Genomic DNA, 23,136 nt, shown 5'->3' with positions numbered 1-23,136 from the left:
GGCACCTGGGTGGCTCAGTCTGTTGGGCAGCCGACTACGGCTCAGGTCATGATCTCACGGTCTGTGAGTTCGAGCCCCGCATCGGGCTCTGTGCTGACAGCTCAGAGCCTGGAGCCTGCTTCCAATTCTGTGCCTCCCTCTCTCTCTGCCCCTTTCTTGCTTGGTCTCTGTCTTTCTCTCTCTCAAAACTAATAAACATTAAAAAAAAATTAGAAAAAAAATTACCATCAAATCCAATGTCTGTCTTCTGCCCATTTTGTCTAGTGTATACAAAGCAATATTTAAAATCTCCTATCAGAATTATAATTTTAGTTTTTTTCTTGTATTTCCAAGTTTTTTCATTTATATATATTTTTGCTACATCTTAAGATTCATTGTTGGATCTTTACTACAGACTGCATTTTCTAAATAAGAAGCATCTTTATTTGATCTACTTATTTTTTGAAAACTTAATTTTTTTGTTCCTATTCAACCGATAAACCATTGCCAACCTTTAAGCCAGGTATTAATGACTAGAAAGCATACACTGCACTTCTACTTTGTATATTTATTTCTGGTAACATAATATAAGGAATAAAGTGCTAATTGCTAAAATATATTGGACCCCAAAGTAGTAAAATAACTTACAGTAGGTAAAAGATTATAAAACACCTACCTAATCAAGAAATTGTTAACAGAACTACTTGAGGGATAGTTTTAGAGTGTTTAAGATATTCTAAATCTAAGAAATTCGTAATAAAAACTTTTAGAACACTTTTCTCGTTATTTAAGTAACATAACAAACTGCGTAAAACAGATTTTAAAGTGGCAAAGAATTACCTTTTTATGATTAGAAACCCTTCTAAGATTGTCCTCTTCAATGTGAGGCAGCTGCAGAAGGGGAGACTTAAACTGCTGAAGGCCTTGCACAGCCATCTGGGAAAGCTTCATGCAGTTTTCTAGGGATGCCAAAGTTGGAGCACGAAACTCCCTTTCTTAGAAAGAACAGGAGGAAAAGAAAAAACAAGGCTGGACTTTTTATACGTTCAGGAGTATATAATTCATCACAATAACATGATTCATGCGACTATCCTTAACACCTCATATTTTAAGATCATAGTGCTGACTTTCCTTTAAAAGTTGTAAGATACCAAAAATACACAAATTTGTTCAAATGCAATAATCATTATCCAGCAAGAAGCACTGATTTAACAGAAAAATTCTTTGCATCACTTCCACAAATAGCAAATTATCAGTATCAAATACTGACACCATGCCAAGAACTGACATCAGCCATAACAACAAACCACAACCATCATCTCCTTTCCTAAGAGTCTCCCTTTCCATTACTGACCACAAACTCCCTCATTCTTTTTCTTCCCCCTCACTCTTTTTTTCCCTTCATGTGAAAAACACTACATATCAGATAAATCATCGTTACGTCACTTAAAAGAATTATTTCAAACTCACTGTTAAAATACAGAATAACCTAACTCTAAAAATATTCAAAGGAAAGAAGAGGTATATTAAATATTTGCAAACAATAAGTGACAACAAACAATAAAACAATAAATTCAAAAACATGAGTTGTGATAAAGACTTTACATAATGGAAAATATAGGAAAGAAGTAAGAAAAACCATGAACAAAAGTGGGAAAGCTGACTCAACCTACGGGCAGAATTACTGTAGGTACTCATAAATCTTAGAACTATGAAGTGTAATCTGCATATGCTTGCAAGAAAAAGTACAACATAATTAATTACATTTCCACCTCACCTTCACGACTTCGGGCCATTATTATTAGTTGGCAGATTACATTAACCATTTCTTGAAGTAGGGCAGGGCATTTTTTCAACATAAACTGCTGATCTGCAAAACAAGAGAAAACCTGAAACGAATCATTCTACTTTTACAATTATAACATCTTTATCATCTACAGTCCAAGACTAATACTAAATTTAAGTTGTCCCACAAATATTTCACACGACCTAATAAGAATTTTGCAGGCTGAAGTTTCTCCTAAGCAGCACTGTCAAAGATCAGTCAGAAAATTCTAGCTCAGATATGATGTTTCAAATTTTTAATATTACAAGTGTTGTGCTTTGTAAGTTAACTCCCTTGTTTGGAGGGAATAGTCTTAAACTTAATTCTAATCTTACTATATTTAAGAACCTTAAAAATTTTCTTCTTGTATACCTAAGTTTCTGTAACTATGAGTAAGTCCAAAGACTAAAATTGATAGTGAATGTCAATTCCATGCAGAAAGAAGAGAGGGGATGATAAAGAGGGGAAGGAAAAGGAATGAGACAGAGTCATTTTTACTGCACCTAATAGTTAACTGTTAAGATCATCCATGGGGTTGGTACTCAACCTAAAAAAATATTTGTTCCCTGTTTCTTAGATAACTGGTAAAAAGGGAGATGGTTTTGTATCTATACAGAACATTAGAATTACCAGTTAACTTGCAACTCCAATAACAATGCCTAAATAGAGATCCTTCATTCCATCTTAAGTATCCTATCTTATCATCAACCACCGATCATCAATTGGCCTTGTTTTCAAAGGCATTTGATTATATTATTGGCTTAAAAATGGCAGAGGAGGAGCTTCATTCAGAAAGAACATTTATTCCCGAAGGATAATAACTTTCTTTGAAAACTTCAAATGAAATCATGCAAGTAAAAAAAAAAATGACAAATTCATGGTATTCCTGGAAACACCACTGTCCCAATCCACTACTTTTTTTTATTTATTTTTATTTTGTTTATGTTTATTCACTCCCTGAGAGACAGAGAGAGAGAGAGAGAGAGAGCGAGCAAGAGCGGGGAAGGGTCAGAGAGAGAGGGAGGCATAGAATCCAAAGTAGGCTCTATACTCTGAGCTGTCAGCACAGAGCATGACACGGGGCTTGAACTCATGAACCACAAGATCATGACCTGAGCCAAAGTTGGATGCTTAACCGACTGAGTCACCCAAGTGCCCCACTGCTTCTCTTTTAAATAGATAGGTGGCTGCAAATACTTAGGAAGCTTTAAATAAAGATTAAACACTTTATCAGCAACCACAGCTGGAAGTGGTGGTGGTAGTTGTGGAGCTGACTGAGGTATTGATTATGAAATCCATTTTTTCTTCCCCCCAAAAGCTTATAAAATCTTTTTTAAAAAGTCACTAGGAATTTTTGTATAATCTGCAACTGACTAAACATTTTTCAGAGTATTCTCTCACCTTGAAATACTAAATTTTAACATTTGCCAAAATATCGGACTTAGACATTCAAAATATCTGTGAAGTAATTATGTAGCATAAAGATTTCTTTTTAAAACATCCTTGAGCAATTATTTGAGCAAAAAAGAACAGCAACAAAAACATTGCACCATGAAGTCTAATTAAATCCGTTGCTTTTGTACCATTAAAACCGTGCAGATATTAGAATCATAAATACCTTCTTCAAGGGTCTCAGGAATTTTCATTCTAGCAAGATGAGACAGTAAAAGAACTCTGGCTTTCAGGCTATATGGGCAGGTAAGTGGAGGCTCATTCTTCTTTAAATTAATGCTGCCAATTTCTCTGATTAGCTAGAGTAAATAAAATAATTATTAAAAATATCTATATACTGAAAAGCATTAACTTTAATACCTAAATGCTTATTATATCAAGGAATTTAGGAGACAGGTCTAACCTGAGGTATTAGAATATTATCTGTTGGTCTGCTTGTGGCATCTTTGTTATACTGAGGATCAAATTCAGAGGCTCCAGCCAAAACCATGATAAGACCTAAGAAAACAAAAGAAATATAAAGGTAAACAAGTAAATTTGCTCATCTATTAATTTCCTCTCCTAGGATACTTTATTAATGTAGAGTGAGGCAGTTTTCCAATTGCGCAAAAAGCTAAAAATCATCTGAACTCCAATACTAAGTATTCATTTCTCCAACAAAAAAGAAACATTTCACTTTTTTAAAAGTGTACAGTATTACTTATCACAAGTGAATAGAAACATACATTAAGGGCCCCAAAGCAACTGGATGCATTAAAATCACTTCAAATAGCATCCGTTTCTAGATTTAAGCATGTGTTCCACAGAAACTTTCTACAGAGTAATTATTAAGTATCCCATACGATGTTAATAACTATTATGTGAACAAAGGTTAAACAAGACTGAGAAACAATGAGTTAAAAGAGTTTTAGGTTTCTTCACTTGATGACTTCTCAGAACCTTAAGTAAACTGAAATACTCTATAATTTACAGAAATTTTTATCATGGAACCCTGAAGGGTTTGCGGGACATGTTCTTTGAAATACACATGATTTGCAGCTACATACACTATGAGCATTACTTTTTAGTCTATACAAGCTCCTTATTTTTTTTAATAATTTTTTTAAAATTTACTTATTTTGAGAACAAGCAAGAGAGGAGCAGAGAGAGAGGGAGAGAGAGAGAATCCCAAACAAGCTCCACACTGTCAGCACAGAGCCCAGTGCAGGGCTCGAACTCAGGAACCATGAGATCACGACCTCAGCTGAAATCAAGAGTCAGAGCCTTAACCAACTGTGAATCACCCAGGCGTCCCTATTCAAGCTTTTTAATGACCAGCACTATAGTCACCTATAGTCATCAATCTCACCTTCCAGCAGAAAATACATACAATGTGCTCACTAAAAGCAGGACAATGTAGAGCTTAAGGGCACAGACCCTGGAGTTTTCACTCCCTAACTAAATGATGTAGGACAATATTCTTCACCTTTCTATGGGTCTCAGTTTCTCCCAATGTGCCTGACACACAGTAAGCGCAGTAATATGTGTAAGCTACCGCTATCAAATGTTTTCATGAAAACAACTATTCCTGAGACAACTATGTAAACGATACCAACACTAAAGTAACCAAGGATATATAATCAAGCCCACCAGCTAAAAAATGCTTTTCTGGTAGTACTGTATAAGGCTAAGTACCACACTCAGGAATAAAACAAATCAAGTTCACTGATGCAAAAAACACATTAAAAGACATTATAAACATGAAACATTTTCATAAGGGGCTAAGTTTCCATATTAATATTTCAATCCAACATAAGGAAAAATGACATGTGTGCATAAGGAAGAGTAACTCACTCATTCCTCAGAAATAAAAGATCTGCTCATTTCTCAGAAATGAAAAATCTGTTCACACAGTCACATGACCCTGAGGAGTCTCTTTCTCATTACCAAAAAAATTAGTTAAATTGGCAAATCCAAAGTACAGACAAGTCCATTTAGGTTTTGGAACAAAAATGTATTCTCCAGTGAGACACAATTTAAAACTTTAAAACGTGTATCATCTCTTTTTTTTTCCCAGAGGAAGAGAAGCAGGGCTTGTCTATGACAGGTCTATGATTTCTGCAGAGCAGAGATTCTGAAAGGCAACAAACACTACATACTCCAAGGATAAAATTTACAGTGTTAGCTTTATGGAATCAAAGAAAGTATCTTAAATGGAACTTTTTTTTTGCTAAAAAGAAATTCTGAAATAAGACTCTGGGAATGAAATATCCTGACAGTTTTCTTTCAGCACGCCCAAGACCTGACTTATTTTACTGAGATTAATACAGTGTAATGTACCGATTTAAGGCTTGGGAACCAGACTGCTTGAGTTCGATCCTGACTCTACCACTTAATATTTCCTTAAGCTCAGTTTCCCCATCTATCAAATGTGCTTAAAAACAGTAAAGATTAAATGAGTTAATATCTACATAATCCATAGTAATGCCAGGCATACAACAAATACTCAAGAAATATTAGCTAGTATTATTACAAAGTTAACCCACATGAAGCTTTACCATAAAATTTGTAAGGTAAAAAACATATATAGCTGAGTAAATGGAAATAACAGAAATACATGTGATAAAGGGTACCAGCCACTTTCCTCCAGCTTTAGTTATATGAACTGAGTATAAAACTGTGAAATAAAAGGTTTCCAGTGGAGTATGTATCAACTCCAAATAAATGACTCAGAAAATAATCTACTATCACAGATACTTAAATTTACTCACGTTTCATATCCATATTTCGGGTTTTATAAACAAAGTATGTATAAATCTGTGTTGTGCGTATTAGAATCTGGTCTCCACTATAGCGTATTGAGCGATACCACCAAGAGCCCTAAAACACAAATAAAATTAAACAATAAATAAAGCATCAAAACCACAATAAATATTAAGTCTAATGCAGAAAATGTTACGGTCAAATTTCCTAAGCGTTCATAAAACCAATAACAATACCTGAGCTTTAGAACAAATGCCTTTGTTACTTATTTCAAATTATTTAGCAAGTATTTATACTGCCCAACACCTAAACACCAACCCACCTCACTACATATATATGATTAAACCATTTAAGTTTCAGCTAGAAACTGAACACAAAACAGAAACGAAACAACCCATCACTATAAAAGCAACAAGCTGGTTCCTGACACGCAGTATGGATTCAATAAATATTTGATAAGTAAGTGCAGGACAATTTTACAGTTGATATACTACGTTCATTCACATGACTCCATACAGCTGGATCCTCACATAATAAACCTATGAAGAAGGCAAGACAGGTTAATTATTAGTCTCACTATGGGACTCAGGAACTGTAAGATCAGAAAGAAAACCACCAGTCACAAAAGTAACAGTAAAATCATAAACTTTATGGTATTTCCATATTGACATATTATGCAGCCGTTTTTAAAAATGAGGTGTATCTCCAACATAGGAAGCAAAAGAAGTCACAGAATGATAGAAAGACCACATTTTTTTTAAAGTGTGTATGTAAACATAATCCATAGAAAAATATCTGAAAGGGAGAACACCAAACTTAGCAGTGATTATCTCTAACAAAGAAATGAAATTGAGGGAGACGGTAAAGGAAAACATTCCAAACTCTACATATACCTGTATTATTTCACTTATATGTAACTTTTGTATGGGAGGAGATATACTTTCACATACTTAAATGATACCACCTTTAGAAAACCTTTAAAGTATAGATGAATAGAAGATTCTTAAAATTCAAGGATCAATGGATTATATTCTAATACAAATTATAGGAGGCTCCAAAGCACGCCACCAATTCCCTTTCCAAAAAAAAGTTAATAAAAAGAGCTAGCACTTACCACAACAACTGGAAGGATAACCATGAATGCCAATCCATATACAAGTAAAACCTAGAATTGAAGAGAAAAAAAATTATGGCTTTCACAGGTAAATTATAAAAACATCCATGAACACTTACCTTGAGGCTTGCATGGGGGAGGCACTAACAAAAGCACTCTTCAGGGAGCGTGGGTGGCTCAGTCAGTTAAGCATTTGACTCTTGATTTCGGCTGAGGTCATGACTTCAGTTACTGAGTTCGAGCCCCACATCAGGCTCTGTGCTGACAGCACGTAGCCTGTTTGGGATTCTGTCTCCCTCCCTCTCTACCCCTCCCCCATTTGCTAGCTCTTAAAAGAAAAATGAACTCCTAAAAACAAAAAAAAGCACTCCTCTTATATTATTTCATTTAATTCTTACTTCATTTTCAAATTTTATGAGAAAGCTACCATTATTATTTTTCTTCTGCAAATAGAAAACCTGCAGCACACATAGGTTACAGGACTTGTCCTAGGTCACACAGCTAGTAAGTGGATTGGAATCCAGGCATTTCAATTCTAAAACTTACGCTCTTATCCAATATAACAAGTCACCTTTTAATTTGCTCTGTAAATAATACCAGCAAAACAGCTTTTATAAATTACATTTTCCTTCCAGTCAGATACTTATAGCTCTACACGTTAGTAAGTAGTTAGTGCCTTGGAAATGAATGATAGAATCCTGGTTCCTTATCAAGGAGCAACTTCATAATGTTCTATTTACAAGTAATTTCTGTCTATTGGTCTTAGATTTTTCTCCTACTGCTTGATTCCAAATCTGGTAGCTAACTATCCTCTTCTCCAGTATTCCCACAGTAATCCTAAGCATGATAGACACACTTACACACAGAAAGCATATATCCCTAAGATAACAAATGTTTGTCAGCCATAAAATAACATTAAATAGCCATTTTCAAAACAAATTACAGACTATATGAATTCTTTTATTGCTTCAAAGATAGCTCCTAATCATTTTTAAGATATGTGAAATAGGGAAACATCTATTCCTGAACAGTAAGTTAATTCCTGATGTTTCAGAGTTGTAAAATCTATCACCAAATAAAAGTCTGATACCCTACTGCCTCCCTAAGTACATATGGAATATATATCATTAATTTAACATACATTAACATTAATTTCACCTGGGTAAATGTGAAATGAAGGATAATTTAAATGTTGAGCACTACTTAGGATAGATACCATATAAAACCATAGTTCCCCAAACCAAGGAAATGACCCAACCTGAAACTACCTCCAAAAGAAATCACCACAGATTTAAGGTTTTAAAACAACATTTAGAACACACTGCCCTTCCTCTGAAGAAAAACAAGCAAAAAAAATCCATACCGCCCCAAACAACAACCTAATAATGGGAACCAATTCTTTTCTTTATTATATAAAAAGTTTTCATAATACACAGTTAAATTAAAGACAGCATAACAGTATTTTGATATAGCTCTCTATAGTACTAAGATATATCTAGCACATTATAATGTGTCCTATTTACATGTACTCACCAAAATTGAGTTTTTCTGGTCAACTATCCAAGCTGGCAGGGCAATTCCAAAGCTTGTGGCTAAAATAGGAAGAGTATTTCTGAAGAATCTGCACTTCCAATTTTATTTATTTATATTTCAAAATTCTGCACCCCAACCCTTCCCCCCCCCAAAAAAAAAAAATCTTTCAGAAAGATTATATTATGTGTGTTCCCATTACAGAAAAGTCGATGGATTTTTCCAGAAGTGGGGGCAGGGGGGACTCGACCAAAGTATATGAATTCCTTCTTAGTAAATCTAAATTTTTTTATATGTCATTATGTAAACACTATGAATATATGATAAAATGTTTAAAGTCAATAAAGAAAAACAGATTGTTTTCATCCAACTTTTATCAACTGCTAATTGGAAATGAATGACAATGATCACTCTTCTCAATCTGAGTTCTATCTTTCAAACTGGCTGCTAGAAAGAAAAATAAAAATTAGCTAAAGGAAACTCAATTTACATATCCATTTAACTCCTTGAGGTTATAATTTTCCTATTCACAAACTAAGAATCAAAATATTCCTTTCAATCTATTAATATTTTCACTTAAATACACAAACACACACACACACACACACACACACACACACACACACACACACACTATACCACTAGTAATTTTTGACTATTATTTACCACACCTTGAGGGCCATCTGGATTTCCAAACTCTTCCCAGTTTTTCCGGGACTCTTCATCAGTTAAACTAGCATTAAGAACAAAATTGCAAAATTAGAAAACCACATCTGCAAAGTACTCACATATACAAACTCTATTAATGAACCAACTCATTTCTTATAGATATTAATTTCAGGAAATCAAGAAAAGCCTCTCTGAAATCAGATAAAAAGAAAGAGAAGAAAGCAAGGAATTCTACATTAAAGAAAATGCTAACTATTGAGACTTTAGAGAAATTCCTGGTTGGCCTGTGGGTTCTGAAGTTTTGCCAGCTCAAGTTGGAAGATAAAACTAGAAATTTTCTAAGCAAGCAGGGAGGATTACAAGGACTTTTTTCTTATATGCTTATACATTTTCCAAAATTTCTTCAATGAGCTTTGCTTATACTTTAATAATATATACCTACTTATAAACCCACTACAAATTAATAATAATAATCCCTCCAAAACTGGTACCACATTCTCAAAAGAAAAAAATGAACACCTGGAAAATTCCAATGCTACAGAAAAGGTCATTTTGCATTGTGCTGAGGTCACAATTTTCTCCTAAAACAACTGCCAGAAGGACTAGGGAAAAACCTGCTGAAACAATGCTTTTCTAATCCAGCAATATAAAAGTGACAGAGTGATTTAAAAAAAATTTTTTTTTAATGTTTACTTTTTGAGAGAGAGAGAGAGAGAGCGAGCACAAACTGTGAAGGGGCAAAGAGACAGGGAGACACAAAATCCAAAGCAGGCTCCAGGCTCTGAGATGGCGGCACAGAGCCCGACACAGGGCTCAAACTCCCAAACCATGAGATCATGACCTGAGCCAAAGTCAGACATTTAACCAACTGAGTCACCCAGGCGCCCCCAGAGTGATTTTTTTAATACCTAAAAAGAAATATAACCTTTGACCTGGGCAGTGGTCCAAGGCACAAAATGAGAGTGGTTTTATTTCAGATCCCAAAATAGATATTAAAAAAAAAACACTGAAAGAAATTTTCAATTCCTTCAAAAACTTTACGTTAAGGAGACAAGGCAGACACACACAAAAATGACCAGTAAGATCGTAAGAAAGGCATTTATGAAATCCATGTGGCAAAAGATTATGTTTATGTCCAAATCTAATTTTAACAGTATTTCTATTTCCCAGAACATATGCACATAGGATACAATGTAGTTTTCTATTCAACAAAGCTCCACAGTAAGAGACAGAATGCAGAAGTATCTTTAAAAAAACAGCAACAATTTTCAGAGTTCAATTTTTTTCACCTAAACCATAATTTCTATCTTTTATTATTATTTTTTTTTAAGGTAAGCTCTACACCCAATGTATGGGCTTGAATCCATAACCCTGAGATCAAGAGTTGTATGTTCTACCAAATGAGCCAGCCAGGTGCCCCCCTATTTTTGTTTTTTTTTAATTGAAGTATAGTTGACACACAATGTTACATTAGTTTCAGGTATACAAGGTAGTGATCTGACAAGTTTATACGTTATGCTATGCTCACCACTAACATAGCTACCATCTGTCACTACACAATGCTATTATAATACCATTGACTATATTCTCTATGTTGTACCTTTTATTCCTTCTATAGACTTCTTCTTAGACTATTATCTATAAACTTATTTTTGCTATAACTGTAAGTCTGTATCTCCCACTCCCCTTCACCCATTTTGCCCATTCTTCCATCCCATTCCCCTCTGGCAACCTGTCTGTTCTCTAGATTAATGGGTCTGTTTCTGCCTTTTGGTTATTCCTTTGCTTTGTTTTTTAAGTCCCACATATAAGTGAAATCATATGATATCTGCCTTTCTCTTTAGCATAATACCCTCTAGATCCAGGTCCATCCATGTTGTCACAAATGGCAAGATCACATTCTTTTTTATAGCTGAATAATATTCCATTGTATAAATGAATACCAAATCTTCATCCATTCATCTATCAATGGATACTGAGTTGCTTCCATACCTCGGCTCTTATAAATAATACTGCAATAAACATAGGAGTGCATGTATCTTTCTGAATGAATGTCTTTGCTTTCTATGGGTAAAAACCCAGTAATGGAATTACTGGATCATATGGTATTTCTACTTTTACTTTTTTGAGGATGCTCCATACCAGTTGCTGTAGTGGCTGTACCAATTAACATTCCTACCAACAGTGCACAAGGATTTCTTTTTCTTCACATCCTCGCCAATACTTATTTCTTGTCTTTTTTATTTTAGCCATTTTGACAGGTCTAAGGCGTTACCTCATTGTGGTTCTGATTTGCGTCTGCCTGATGACTAGTACTGCTGAGCATATTTTCATGCATCAGTTGACCATCTATATATATTCCTTGGGAAAGTATCCATTAAGGTCCTTTGCCCGTTTTTTAAAAATCATATTGTTGGGTTTTTTGGTGTTGAGTTGCTAAGTTCTTTATATATTTTGGATATTAACCCCTTATTGAAGATATCATTTGCAAATATCTTCTCTCATTCAATAGGGTGCCTTTTTATTGGTTTCCTCTGCTGTGCAAAAGCTTTTTATTTTGGTGTAGTCCCAATAGTTCATTTTTGTTTGTCTCCCTTGCCTTATGATTTTAATATTATTTTTTTCTAAGTAAGTTCCATGTCCAATGTGGGGCTTCAGCTCATGACCATGAAAGCAAGAGTTGAATGCTCTGAGCCAGCCAGGTGCCCCTGCCTTATGATCTTCATCTAGAAAGACTGCTATGGTGGATGTCCAAGAAATTAGTGCCTATGTTCTTCTAGGTGTTTTACGGTTTCAGATCTCATAATTACGTCTTTGATCTATTCTGAGTTTATTTCTGTGTATGAAGTAAGAAAGTGGTCCAGTTCCATTCTCTTGCATGTAACTGTCTAGTTTTCCCAGCACCATTTACTGAAATGACTGTCTCTCCCCAGAGTATATTCTTGCCTCCTTTGTCATAGATTAAATGACCATATAAACGCAGGTTTATTTCTGGGCTCTCTATTTTGTTCCATTAATCTATGTTTCTATTTTTGGGCCACTCCTATACAGTTTAATTACTATAGCTCTGTAGTATAGCTTGAAATCTGGAATTGTTATACCTCCAGCTTTGTTCTTCTTTCTCAAGATTGCTTTGGCTATTCAGGGTCTTTTGTGGTTCCATACAAATTTCAGAATTATTTGTTCTAGTTCTGTTGGTATTTTGATAGGGATTGCATGGAATCTGTAGATTGCTTTGGGTAATACAGACATTTTAACAATAGTAATTCTTCCAACCCATGAGCATAAAATATCCTTCCATTTGGTTGTGTCATCTTTAATTTCTTTCATCAGTATTTTATAGTTTCCAGAGTATAGATTTTTCACCTCCTTAAATTTATTTCCAAGTATTTTATTCTTTTTGATATAATTGTAAATGGAACTGTTTTCTTAAATTCTCTTTCTGCTACTTCATTATTAGTGTGTAAAAATGCAACTGATTTCTAGGTACTAATTTTGTATCCTGCAACTTTACTGAAGTCATTTATTACTTTTAATAGCTTTTTAGAGATCTTTAGGGTTTTCTTTTTTTTCTTTTAATTTTTTTTAAATTTTTTTAACATTTATTTTTGAGAGAGAGAGAGACAGAAACAGAGAGACAGAGAGAGAGAGAGAGAGAGAGAAAGAGAGAAAGAGAGAGAGAGAGAGAGAGAGAGAGAGAGAGAGACTGCCAGTGGGGGAGGGGCAGAGAGAGACAGACAGACACAGAATCCGAAGCAGGCCCCAGGCTCTGAGCTGTCAGCACAGTGTCCGACACGGAGCATGAACCCACGAGCTATGAGATCATGACCTGAGCCAAAGACAGACGCTCAACCCACTAAGCCACCCAGGCGCCCCTTTTTAATGTTTATTTTTGAGAAGGAGAGAGACAGAGTGCAAGCAGGAGAAGGACAGAGAAATAGAGAGGGAGACACAGAATCCCAAGCAGGCTCCAGGCTCTGAGTTGTCAGCACAGAGCCCAACACGGGGCTTGAACTTGGGAACAGCAAGATCATGACCTGAGCCAAAGTCACTTAACCAACTGAGCCACCCTAGGGTTTTCTATGTACAGTATCATGCCATGTACAGATGATGACAATTTAACTTCTTCCTTACCAACATGGATGTCTTTTACTTCTTTTTCTTTTCTGATTGCTGTGTCTAGCACTTCTAGTACTATGTTGAATAAACATGGTGACACTGGACATCCTAGTCTTATTCCTGCTCAGTTCTTCACCTTTGACTTTGATGTTAGCTCTGTGTTTTTCATATATAGCTTTTATTATGTTGAGATACATTCCCTCTAAATCTACTTTTTTGAGAATTTTATCATAAACATAAGAATTTTGTGAAATACTTTTTCTACATCTATTGAAATAAACATCTGATTTTTATTCTTCATTCTGTTAATGTGGTGTATCATACTGACTGATTTTGCAGATACTGAGCCATTCTTGCACCAGAATAAATTCTACTTGATTGTGATGAATGATCTTATTAATGTACTGTTGAAGGTGATTTGGTAATACCTTGTTGAGAATTTTTATATCTATGTTCAACAGGAATTGCAAATATTTTTAAACTTCTCTGGTCATTTAAGGAAACAAGTACGTTGACATCCTCAGTCCCTTTTTAACCATAACTCCACTTACGCTATTTGACCAAGGCCAGAGTAAAATAAAGAAGCCAACAAAAAAGCACTATCAGAGAGACTGCAACTTCAGAAGGAGGGGTGCGTATGGTAGCTCTGTTTTGCTAAGGGAGGGATGTTTCTCAAAAAATTTTGCCCTGGTTTCCCTGTACAACTGCCCACTCACTTAGGACTTCAGCTATTCGCCCTTCTAACCAGAATTTTTTCCCAAACATAACTCTATCCCCTCTACTTTTCTGATGACAGCAACATAATAAACTGCTCTATTTTCCAAACAATGCCCTCAAATTTCACAAAATAAAGCACAGTTCACATCATAGAAGCACTTGATTTTTTCAAACTGCACACACTGCTGATTACAATTCCATTAACTCATTCATTAAGCTGACTTGTACAACTGGTGTGAGACACGCACCATGTTCAATATTCAAATTAAAGGAATCATCAACTTTTAAAAAAGTTGTTAGAAAGCAACTAATTTTTGGATAGTTATTAGTGCTTTGGTAAAATACTACTTCTAAGACTTAAAGTACTTAAAAGTTATGTAATTTTAGTATAATTCATATATAATGAGCTTAAACAAGACCAATGATATTAACATAACTTTCAAAAATTCAATGAGTATAAGGTTTCCTAAACATGATTACATATCTTAATTTTGGAGGTAGGAGGCTGTGTCATAGATTCTATTACAAATCTGGTAAGATCTATAACCCTTCTGCTCTAGAAAAATGCACAGTTACAAATACACATATACTCTGTATACAGTTTCGGGGGCCCCAGATCATACAACCTAATCTAGAGAATGCTTTCATTAAATTATAGGTGAATGACCCTGAGTTGACTACGTAAACCAAAATTACATATTCATATATAGTAACACATGAAAACACATGTTTTTAAAAATTAAAATAGCTTTAAAATAACATCTAGGGGTGCGTGGGTGGCTCAGTCAGCTGAGGATCCAACTTCAGCTCAGCTCATGATCTCACGATTCATGGGTTCGAGCCCCAGTCAGGCTCTGTGCTGGTAGGTTGCAGCCTGAAGCCTACTTCTGATTCTGTGTCTCCCTCTCTCTCTGCCCCTCCCCTGCTCACGCTCTGTCTCTCTCTCTCTAAAAAATAAATAAACTTAAAAAAAATGTTCCTTTAAAATAAAGTAACCTCTATGTTGTCCACTCACTATACAGTAGGTTAAAAACAGGTTTTACACCCAAAAACCAAATCTCAACTATATGGTTATAGAAAAAATAGAAACTATGAACCAGAAAATTCAATAGTTGGTCTAACTCCTCAAAAATAACCAGAACTCCTTTTCTTTAAGTTAGAAACTGGTGTGAAGAAATAGGAATCACCCAAGCCTATTATTGTAATGGGCACATAAGGGAAAAGAAAATCTCCTGAATAACCAAAGCAAATTCTAAAAAGCTTTGCAGATCAAAGCCTTTAAATGCTGCTTGAGTTATACTCGGGCTGCTAGAGTAATGCATAAAAAACAGGAACTTCAATCACTCAGAACTTGTAATTAGTAAAATGTACCTTTATCTAATTCATTTATACTTATACAAGCTACAAGATCTCAAAGTTCTGGGTCCCATAATCATTTTACTCCTTCATTTGTCTGATGGACCATCAACTATTTAAGACATTTTATTTTATTTTATTTTTTTTTTAATTTTTTTTTTTCCAACGTTTATTTATTTTTGGGACAGAGAGAGACAGAGCATGAACGGGGGAGGGGCAGAGAGAGAGGGAGACACAGAATCGGAAACAGGCTCCAGGCTCTGAGCCATCAGCCCAGAGCCTGACGCGGGGCTCAAACTCCCGGACCGCGAGATCGTGACCTGGCTGAAGTCGGACGCTTAACCGACTGCGCCACCCAGGCGCCCCTAAGACATTTTAAACACAAAACATTCTGTATCTTGATCAGGTAATTGAGTTAAAACCAAAAGCCATATATTATTCTTCTGTACTTTTTAGAAAAGTGACCATACATCATAGTCAGATTTCCATTAACTTGAGGACAAATTCATGAACTTAAAAATGTTACAATACCTGGGGCGCCTGGGGTGGCTGAGTCAGTTAATCATCTGACTCAATTTTGGCTCAGGTCATGATCTCATGGTTGTGAGTTCGAGCCCCACATTGGGCTCTGCGCTGACAGTTCAGAGCCTGCTTGGGATTTTCTCTCTCTCCCTCTCTCTCTCTCTCTCTCTCTGTGTGTGTGCCCCTCCCCAGCTCACTTGCTCTCTCTCGCTCTCAAAATAAATAAATAAACTTAAAGTAAAGTTACAATACCTGAAAACTAAATTTAAACTAAAATTAAAATTACTAAATAATCTTAGCTATCTGACTTCCTCTGGGTATCTTGAATTCTTCTGAAATTACCTGAAGACAGCAACTAAGGCACTGAAACACTTGTGCAATGAGAGTAAATGGCCAGAGGAGACACAATGAAAAAAGGGGGAGACACCAACTGAAAGACTGTAATCTGGAGGACATCTGCTATGCAGAAAATGTAGTATACCCTTCAGAAGCTCCTAATGGCACTGCTTTATTGCAGAATCATATTCACATATGTAACAAGCAACTCACAAAAAAGAGGGGACAGGAAACACAGTCAATAGACTTTTATTAAGCATAAAATGATTATTTCCCAAACTTCTGTAATTCACATGCCACTTTCACAGTTTGCTATTATATCTGAGTATCCTATGACTTACTTCTATTTTTAAAATCAGCTTACAAAATGATACATCACTGAGTCCTCTAAAAACAGAAAATATCTTGTCCGTATTTTACTCTTTAATTCAATGCAAGAGCTATATGGGGATATGCCTATGAGTCCTGAAGAATCCAGCTAACTTTTACCTTTTGTAATATTAACACTCAAGGAAGAGCTACCTCTAATTTTATACACTCTATACTGTTTCCCAAAAATTAAACTAGTCTTTACATAGTTTAATGAGACAGCTACATTTCCAAAACAAGAGAAATAGATCTAGCTTAATAAAAGCCTAGAAATGAAAACAAGGTGTAAGCATATCTTCTTCTAATCAGGATACTTCGAAAATAGCTCAATTAACTTACTACTTAATTTAACTAACATCACAGGGCAAAAGCACTACTTTAACTAATTTACTTAAAATTCAAGCTTAGTTAAATTAGCACTTTTGGGTTGTCATGCAGTTCCATAAAGAATAGATTCAACATATGAGGTTTTTAGCATTTCAAAGTGCCCGACAACAATTGACTATTTCATTCAAATAAAGAACTTTCTTTACCACTTCTAAAAACGTGTAATGGGTCCTATGATACTTACGCTGCATAAGCTTTTGCTATCCTCATGAACATAACTTCATCACCTCCTTTATCTGGATGATATTTAAGTGACAGCAAACGATACTGTTTCTTAATTTCTGCTACCGTTGCCCCCTGAAAGGAAAGCTTTGTTTTAGTAAAACTAAGCACAATGCTGTAAAAACATAATTCATCCTATTTTGAACTTAAAATATAAACTATTCAATATTTTCAGAGGGGCTCCTGGGTGACTCGGATGGTTAAGTGTCCAACTTCGGCTCAGGTCATGATCTCGTAGTTTGTGGGTTCAAGCGCCACATCAGGCTCTGTGCTGACAGCTCAGAGCCTGGGGGCTGCTTCGAATTCTGTGTCTCCCTCTCTCTCTGCCCCTCCCCAACTTGTTCTCTCTCTCTCTCTCAAAAATAAATACTAAAAAAATTTTTTTAAATATTTTCAGAAAGAGAAAGTGTTTTCATCCTATATACTTGTCCCTTAAATTTCATCCCATGAATTTTTAATAAAAATACACTTATTTTGTCCAATATATTTATTTTATTGAGCACCTACATGTTGTGCAGTACACTAGGCACCAATGATTTAAGAGTAAAACTACATAATGCCACATTGAAATAAAAGGACAGTAACATTTAAATATCAAAGAATGATCACAGTAAATTAAGTCTCTCTGAAGAAACCCTCAAATCAAAGATTAACTTCCCTTCTAAGAAATAATCTGAAGAAAATCTGGTTTCATCTGCTTATCAATATTTTAATATTAAATAAATACTTAAGAAGGTTACCTTAGCTGTTTCCTAATTAGACTCAATTTCTATTAATAAACTTCTCATATTAATTTTTATGGCATTAAGTTGCCCACAAATCTTTTATTAGTCTTAAAGCAAATTTTGCTTCTCCAAAACAGAAAACTAGGTATGTCTCATATTTATATTATATTATATGAACCTCTGGATCAAGCCATCTACTGAGCAAATACTAGAAGTAAAAAAAGCGGTTTGGGGGAAAAATAGAAAGAACACTAGATTCAGCTTGGCTACTAAGAAGTTATGGCACTCCAGGCAAGACACAATTTTTCAGGCCTTGTTTTCTCCATTGGAAAAAAAGGCTAGAGGATCTCTAGCATTCATTTCAGTTCTAACTTTCCTCTGATATATCTAAAAGACTAATTTTCTATTGGGATCCATCAATCAAGTTCAATCAGGAAATCACCTAAAGAGTATATCCAAGGTTACAATGAAACCAGTTCTTTGTAAGACACAAAGACTTAAACACACTGCCTTAGTGTCATCTAACAAAGGGTCATAAGATTTTTATCATTCAACCAACATAAATGAACTCCTGGTTTTAACTTTGCATTAAACCAATCCTACACAAGTCTTTAAAAAATATACTAATTTCTAATCCACTTCAAATATTCTTACATTTTAGCGATTACAAACCAAGACTTACTAGAATGGCAATCAACATTTGTAGCTTAAAAAACATATATACATTAGAATAATAGATTAAATATCCAAAGTCTCATTTCTTTAGGCACAACCCAATTTCTTTTAGAATTTAGACTTACAGTATTTTCATGGGATCAATAAACTAATGTGCATTATATAAAAATACTACTTACAGGATCCAAATTTAATACTTCATAAGGATTGTATTCTTGATATTCTCGGTCTGTTTTGGAAACTTTGTATACAAGGAATAAGAACAATGCCCATCCTGCAAGCAGAACTATTTTCCTGTTTAGGAAAAAGATAAGTAAAGTATAAATAAATACATCTATATGGTTTTCCTTTAAGAGTCTATAAAGACATTATGGCAGATCAAGGCAATAAAACAATCTAAAGTGTATACATCGCTATGCTATTGAGTCAATTCTACAATCTCTAGGTTGTAAACTCCTGTTACAGCCAGAACAGTGTCTTTTTTACCTATGACTTCTCTAGAATCTAATATAGTCTTGCATCTAGAGTCTTGCATGTGATATTCCCTCAATTACTATTTGCAGAATTTTATGTGTAGAACTTAATTCAACTTACTAACTTATTGGTCTCATTATATTAGATCAAAATATATCAATACTAAGTATTCAGTAAACCATGTAATGTAAAAAAAGAGCTGCTCTTACCCTTGCAATTACACTTTTACTAAGATAAACTATAAAAAATGGGTCAATTATGCAATGATGAAGGAATAGCCTTGTTTATAACAGTAAAACTTCAGAAACAAACTCAATGTCCATTTATATAGAACTAATTAAATAAACCATTTATAGGAGATTAATTAAATAAACCAAGACACAACCAAACAATTAGCCAACACAGATATAGAAAGATGCACATATAGATTAAAAAAGGATATAAAGGAACATATGGTTTGGAAAAAACCTAATTTCTCCTCTCCAATATGTTTTATTTAGTAAAAATATTTAAAAGACTGATATTAGCAGTGTTGGAGAGGCTAAAGAAAAAAGGAAGACTCATACACTCTAAACTCTGAAAAAATATCTGGCAATACGGTCAAAAACCCTAAAGTACACACCCTTTTAACAATCTACCTCAAGAAATTTAGAAGGAAATAAACTAGAATTAAGTATACAAAGGATAAAAAACTGGTCACAGATATAAATAACAGCAGAAAACAAACAGAGATGTCCATCAATAAAGTAGTAGACAAATTAACAGTATATTCATAAAGTGAAATATCATCTAGGCAATAAAGACAGTATTTGCTGTGGAAGATTATCTATTGTTAACTTTTTAAAAGAGGGACTCCTGGGTGGCTCAGTCAGTTAAGCGCAGGCTCTTGGTTTTGGCTCAGGTCAGTCTCGCAGTTTTGTGGGTTCAAGCCCCATGTTGGGCTTTGTGCTGACAGTGTGGAGTTTGCTTGGGATTCTCTCTTTCCCTCTTTCTCTGCCCCTCCCCCACTTGCACTGTCTCTGTCTCTCTCAAAATAAATAAATAAACTCAAAGAAAATTTTAATTAAAAAAAAGAAAAACAGCTTTCAAAAATATATGTATTATATAATGCTATTTTTACAGATAAAAGTTTATTATAAATAAAAATATAGATGGTAAATCATCTTAATAGTGGCTATCTTTAAGTGATGAAACTGAACAATTTTTATTTTTTTATGCCCTTTACATCAATTTGTTATGCTGAGTAGGAACTGTTAAACACATAAAATGAATCATAGGAAACCTAACCAAACAAAATTGGAGTGACCCGTTTTCAAAGACAGAAAACATTCCATGTGTTTAAGCTCACTTGGTAGAAATCTAGCTTAAATATGTTTATTTGGAATGAGACTCTATGATCAAGTTCCAACCTACCTAATGACCTTTATCACCCTTATTTAAAACAAACAAACACAAAAAACCCATCTCCCCAAGCTCCCTAAGCTTTTCCCACCATCATGCTTTTGCTCTTGAATCTTTCTACTTAGAATTCCCATTCCCCATCTCTGCCTATCCAAACACTACTCATCCTTCCAGACTCATACCTCAAAGGAAGCCTTACCTTTGCCAAGGTCATCAATGGAGAAACAGCCAAAAAGAAGCAAAAGAAGTAAAACCATGTCTCTCCCCCTCGAACTCACTGCAAGCTCCTTGAGCTGTGGACAGTATCTCACTCAGTTTTGACTAACCCCAGAGTAGCTTAAACACAGTTGGCATTCAGATGCAAATTTCTTTCTATCTGGCCAAAATAACGTTCTAATTCTTATTAAGGGCAAAATACAGTACTGCAAACGGCTTTCCATACTACCTAAACACCCAAAGACAAAGAGGATGCCGTAACTGGAACACTCTTACCTAGCTATGTAGGGAGAGGTAATTAAGAACATAGGCTCTGAAATAAAACTACCTGAGGTCAAATCCCAGCTTCACTACTTATTAACTTAGAGATCTTGGAAAGTCGCTTTCTCCTTTACAACTCGGTTTCCAATTTTTAGGGTAGATTTAATAATTAAATGAGATTAGGTATGTAAAGCACCTAGAAGGTGCCTCACTGATAGCAAACAATCGATTCCTGTTAGCTGTTCTTAGTATCTCTGACCCAAATCTCAGCTCTGACCTCACTCAGAGAAGCCTTCTCTGTCTCAAGCCAGAGTTGAGAGCCCTTCCTCTGCTCTTTCATGGCACCCACCTCACAGCCCTTATTATTATCATTACCTGTTTACTTGTATTTCTCACAACTGTTAAGTTGTTGAACCACATCTATTTGTTAATCACAATATATCAGCTCTTGGTACAACACCTGATACATACATAATAGGCATACAATAATAACTACTTATTGAATAAATAATGAAAATAATTTAAACAGTAATTTTCTAAAAATAAATGTTTATTCATTTTTGAGATAGAGTGTGAGCGAGGGAGGGGCAGAGAGGGGGACAGAGGATTTGAAGTGGGTTCTGTGCTGACAGCAGCAAGCTCAATGCGGGCTCAAACTCATGAACCATGAGATCATGACCTGAGCTGAAGTTGGACACTACCAACTGAGGCAACCAAGTGTCCCTAAACAGTAATTTTTAATTCAAACCCAAAGTTCGCTATACCTTCAATTTGCTAAAAAACACTTGAAAACCTACTTTATTCCCACACAAGTTAATAATTCCACATTTCGTTCTGCCAACTCCCCCAAAAGGCTAAGAAAGCTCAGAAAACAAAGATAAAAGTAAAATTGAAAACCACCAAAAACAAACAAATAAACAAGATTTAAAAGCAAACAAAGGTAGAAGGAAAATGAAAACACCTAGGATATGCTACACCCCATGATAGCTTTACATGTAGCACCTGGCTCTCTGAGACAAAATATAAAGGGAAGAGAAGACAACCTCATAACAGAATCCCTCAGAGGCTGATGAAAACTATAACCACCAATAAAGCCAAGTTTTCATTTCCTAAAAACCAAGCAAAGGTGGAAACATAATGGATTTCATCATGATCCCCACCCAATTTTTAAAAAACATTATTTAGGTCCTGTGAAAAGATAAGCATTTTTCCCTACATATAGGGTCAGTGATCAACTTGTGAAGTCTCGTGTTTTTCTTTAAGCATATTTTAAAGGTCATTTTGGAACCAACTTCCACAAATTAGAGCATTACACAATGACTGCTTAATTCTGAAAGAATGCTTTAAGGTTATGGAGCAAAAAGGTTTTGATGGTTTCTGACCTTATCTAAAATTGTTACCAGTTATCTATTTAATTCTTCCTTACTTATAAACATCCCTTAATCTGTACTTTCATTTAAGTAAATCAGTTTGCTAATCACTGAAGAGAACTTTACACAATTGGGCTTTTTCCTTGAAAACTGAAGTTCAGATACTAACAAAGTGTTGACCAAAGCCCAGAAAAGAAGAGATTGGGAGGGCAAAAATATTTGCCTTGCTGCCTCATAAAACTATGAGAAGCAAAAGCAGAGTCAACAGTGAACATAAAACTACTCTTGTAAACACTAACTTTGAGTTTTAGTTTTGCATCGTTGAAGAACTCTTAACACCAAAGCTAAGATTTCCCTTCCTCTGTAAAGGAACTAAACTAGGCAAAGTCAAACCTTACAAAGAAAAACTATTTAAAACCCTTGAAGTTAGAGATGTTGAAAATTATCATCATCATTTAAACCAAGATCAAAAAATACATGGTTCTACTTTTACTAATTTCCTCTGCTAGTTCTTCCCCTCCTATCTACTGGATAGACAGATATAAGTAATTCACAAGATACAGTCCTCCTATAATGGCAACTCTTTCATCACCTATCAGATTCATCTACTACCTCAAAACTGACAACTCAGGGTGAAGGTCCAAAGCCTAGTCTCTAAACCAGCAGACCCCAGGC

The 23,136-nt window shown here is 35.0% G+C and overlaps 1 protein-coding gene across 2 annotated transcripts in view; it reads right to left on the bottom strand.

Annotated features, from left to right (window-relative positions):
* The window catches only part of SEC63 (SEC63 homolog, protein translocation regulator), a 74,785-nt gene that overhangs the window by 34,202 nt on the left and 17,447 nt on the right, over positions 1-23,136 (bottom strand). For both annotated transcript variants that reach the window (XM_047101613.1, XM_047101614.1), the window contains 10 exons: positions 18,919-19,033; positions 17,302-17,414; positions 9,314-9,375; positions 8,646-8,704; positions 7,113-7,163; positions 6,007-6,115; positions 3,660-3,754; positions 3,423-3,555; positions 1,757-1,849; positions 820-974 (listed from right to left, as the gene is read on the bottom strand). In XM_047101613.1, the coding sequence (XP_046957569.1) occupies positions 820-974; positions 1,757-1,849; positions 3,423-3,555; positions 3,660-3,754; positions 6,007-6,115; positions 7,113-7,163; positions 8,646-8,704; positions 9,314-9,375; positions 17,302-17,414; positions 18,919-19,033 (985 nt within the window). The remainder of the gene's footprint in view (positions 1-819; positions 975-1,756; positions 1,850-3,422; positions 3,556-3,659; positions 3,755-6,006; positions 6,116-7,112; positions 7,164-8,645; positions 8,705-9,313; positions 9,376-17,301; positions 17,415-18,918; positions 19,034-23,136) is intronic.

Source organism: Lynx rufus, unplaced genomic scaffold, assembly GCF_022079265.1.
Source record: "Lynx rufus isolate CCGP_SWC_20201006 ecotype Redwood Valley unplaced genomic scaffold, mLynRuf1.p SCAF_6, whole genome shotgun sequence".
In the NCBI taxonomy this organism is placed as follows: Eukaryota; Metazoa; Chordata; class Mammalia; order Carnivora; family Felidae; genus Lynx; species Lynx rufus.
This window is presented reverse-complemented; position numbering and strand designations above follow the sequence as displayed.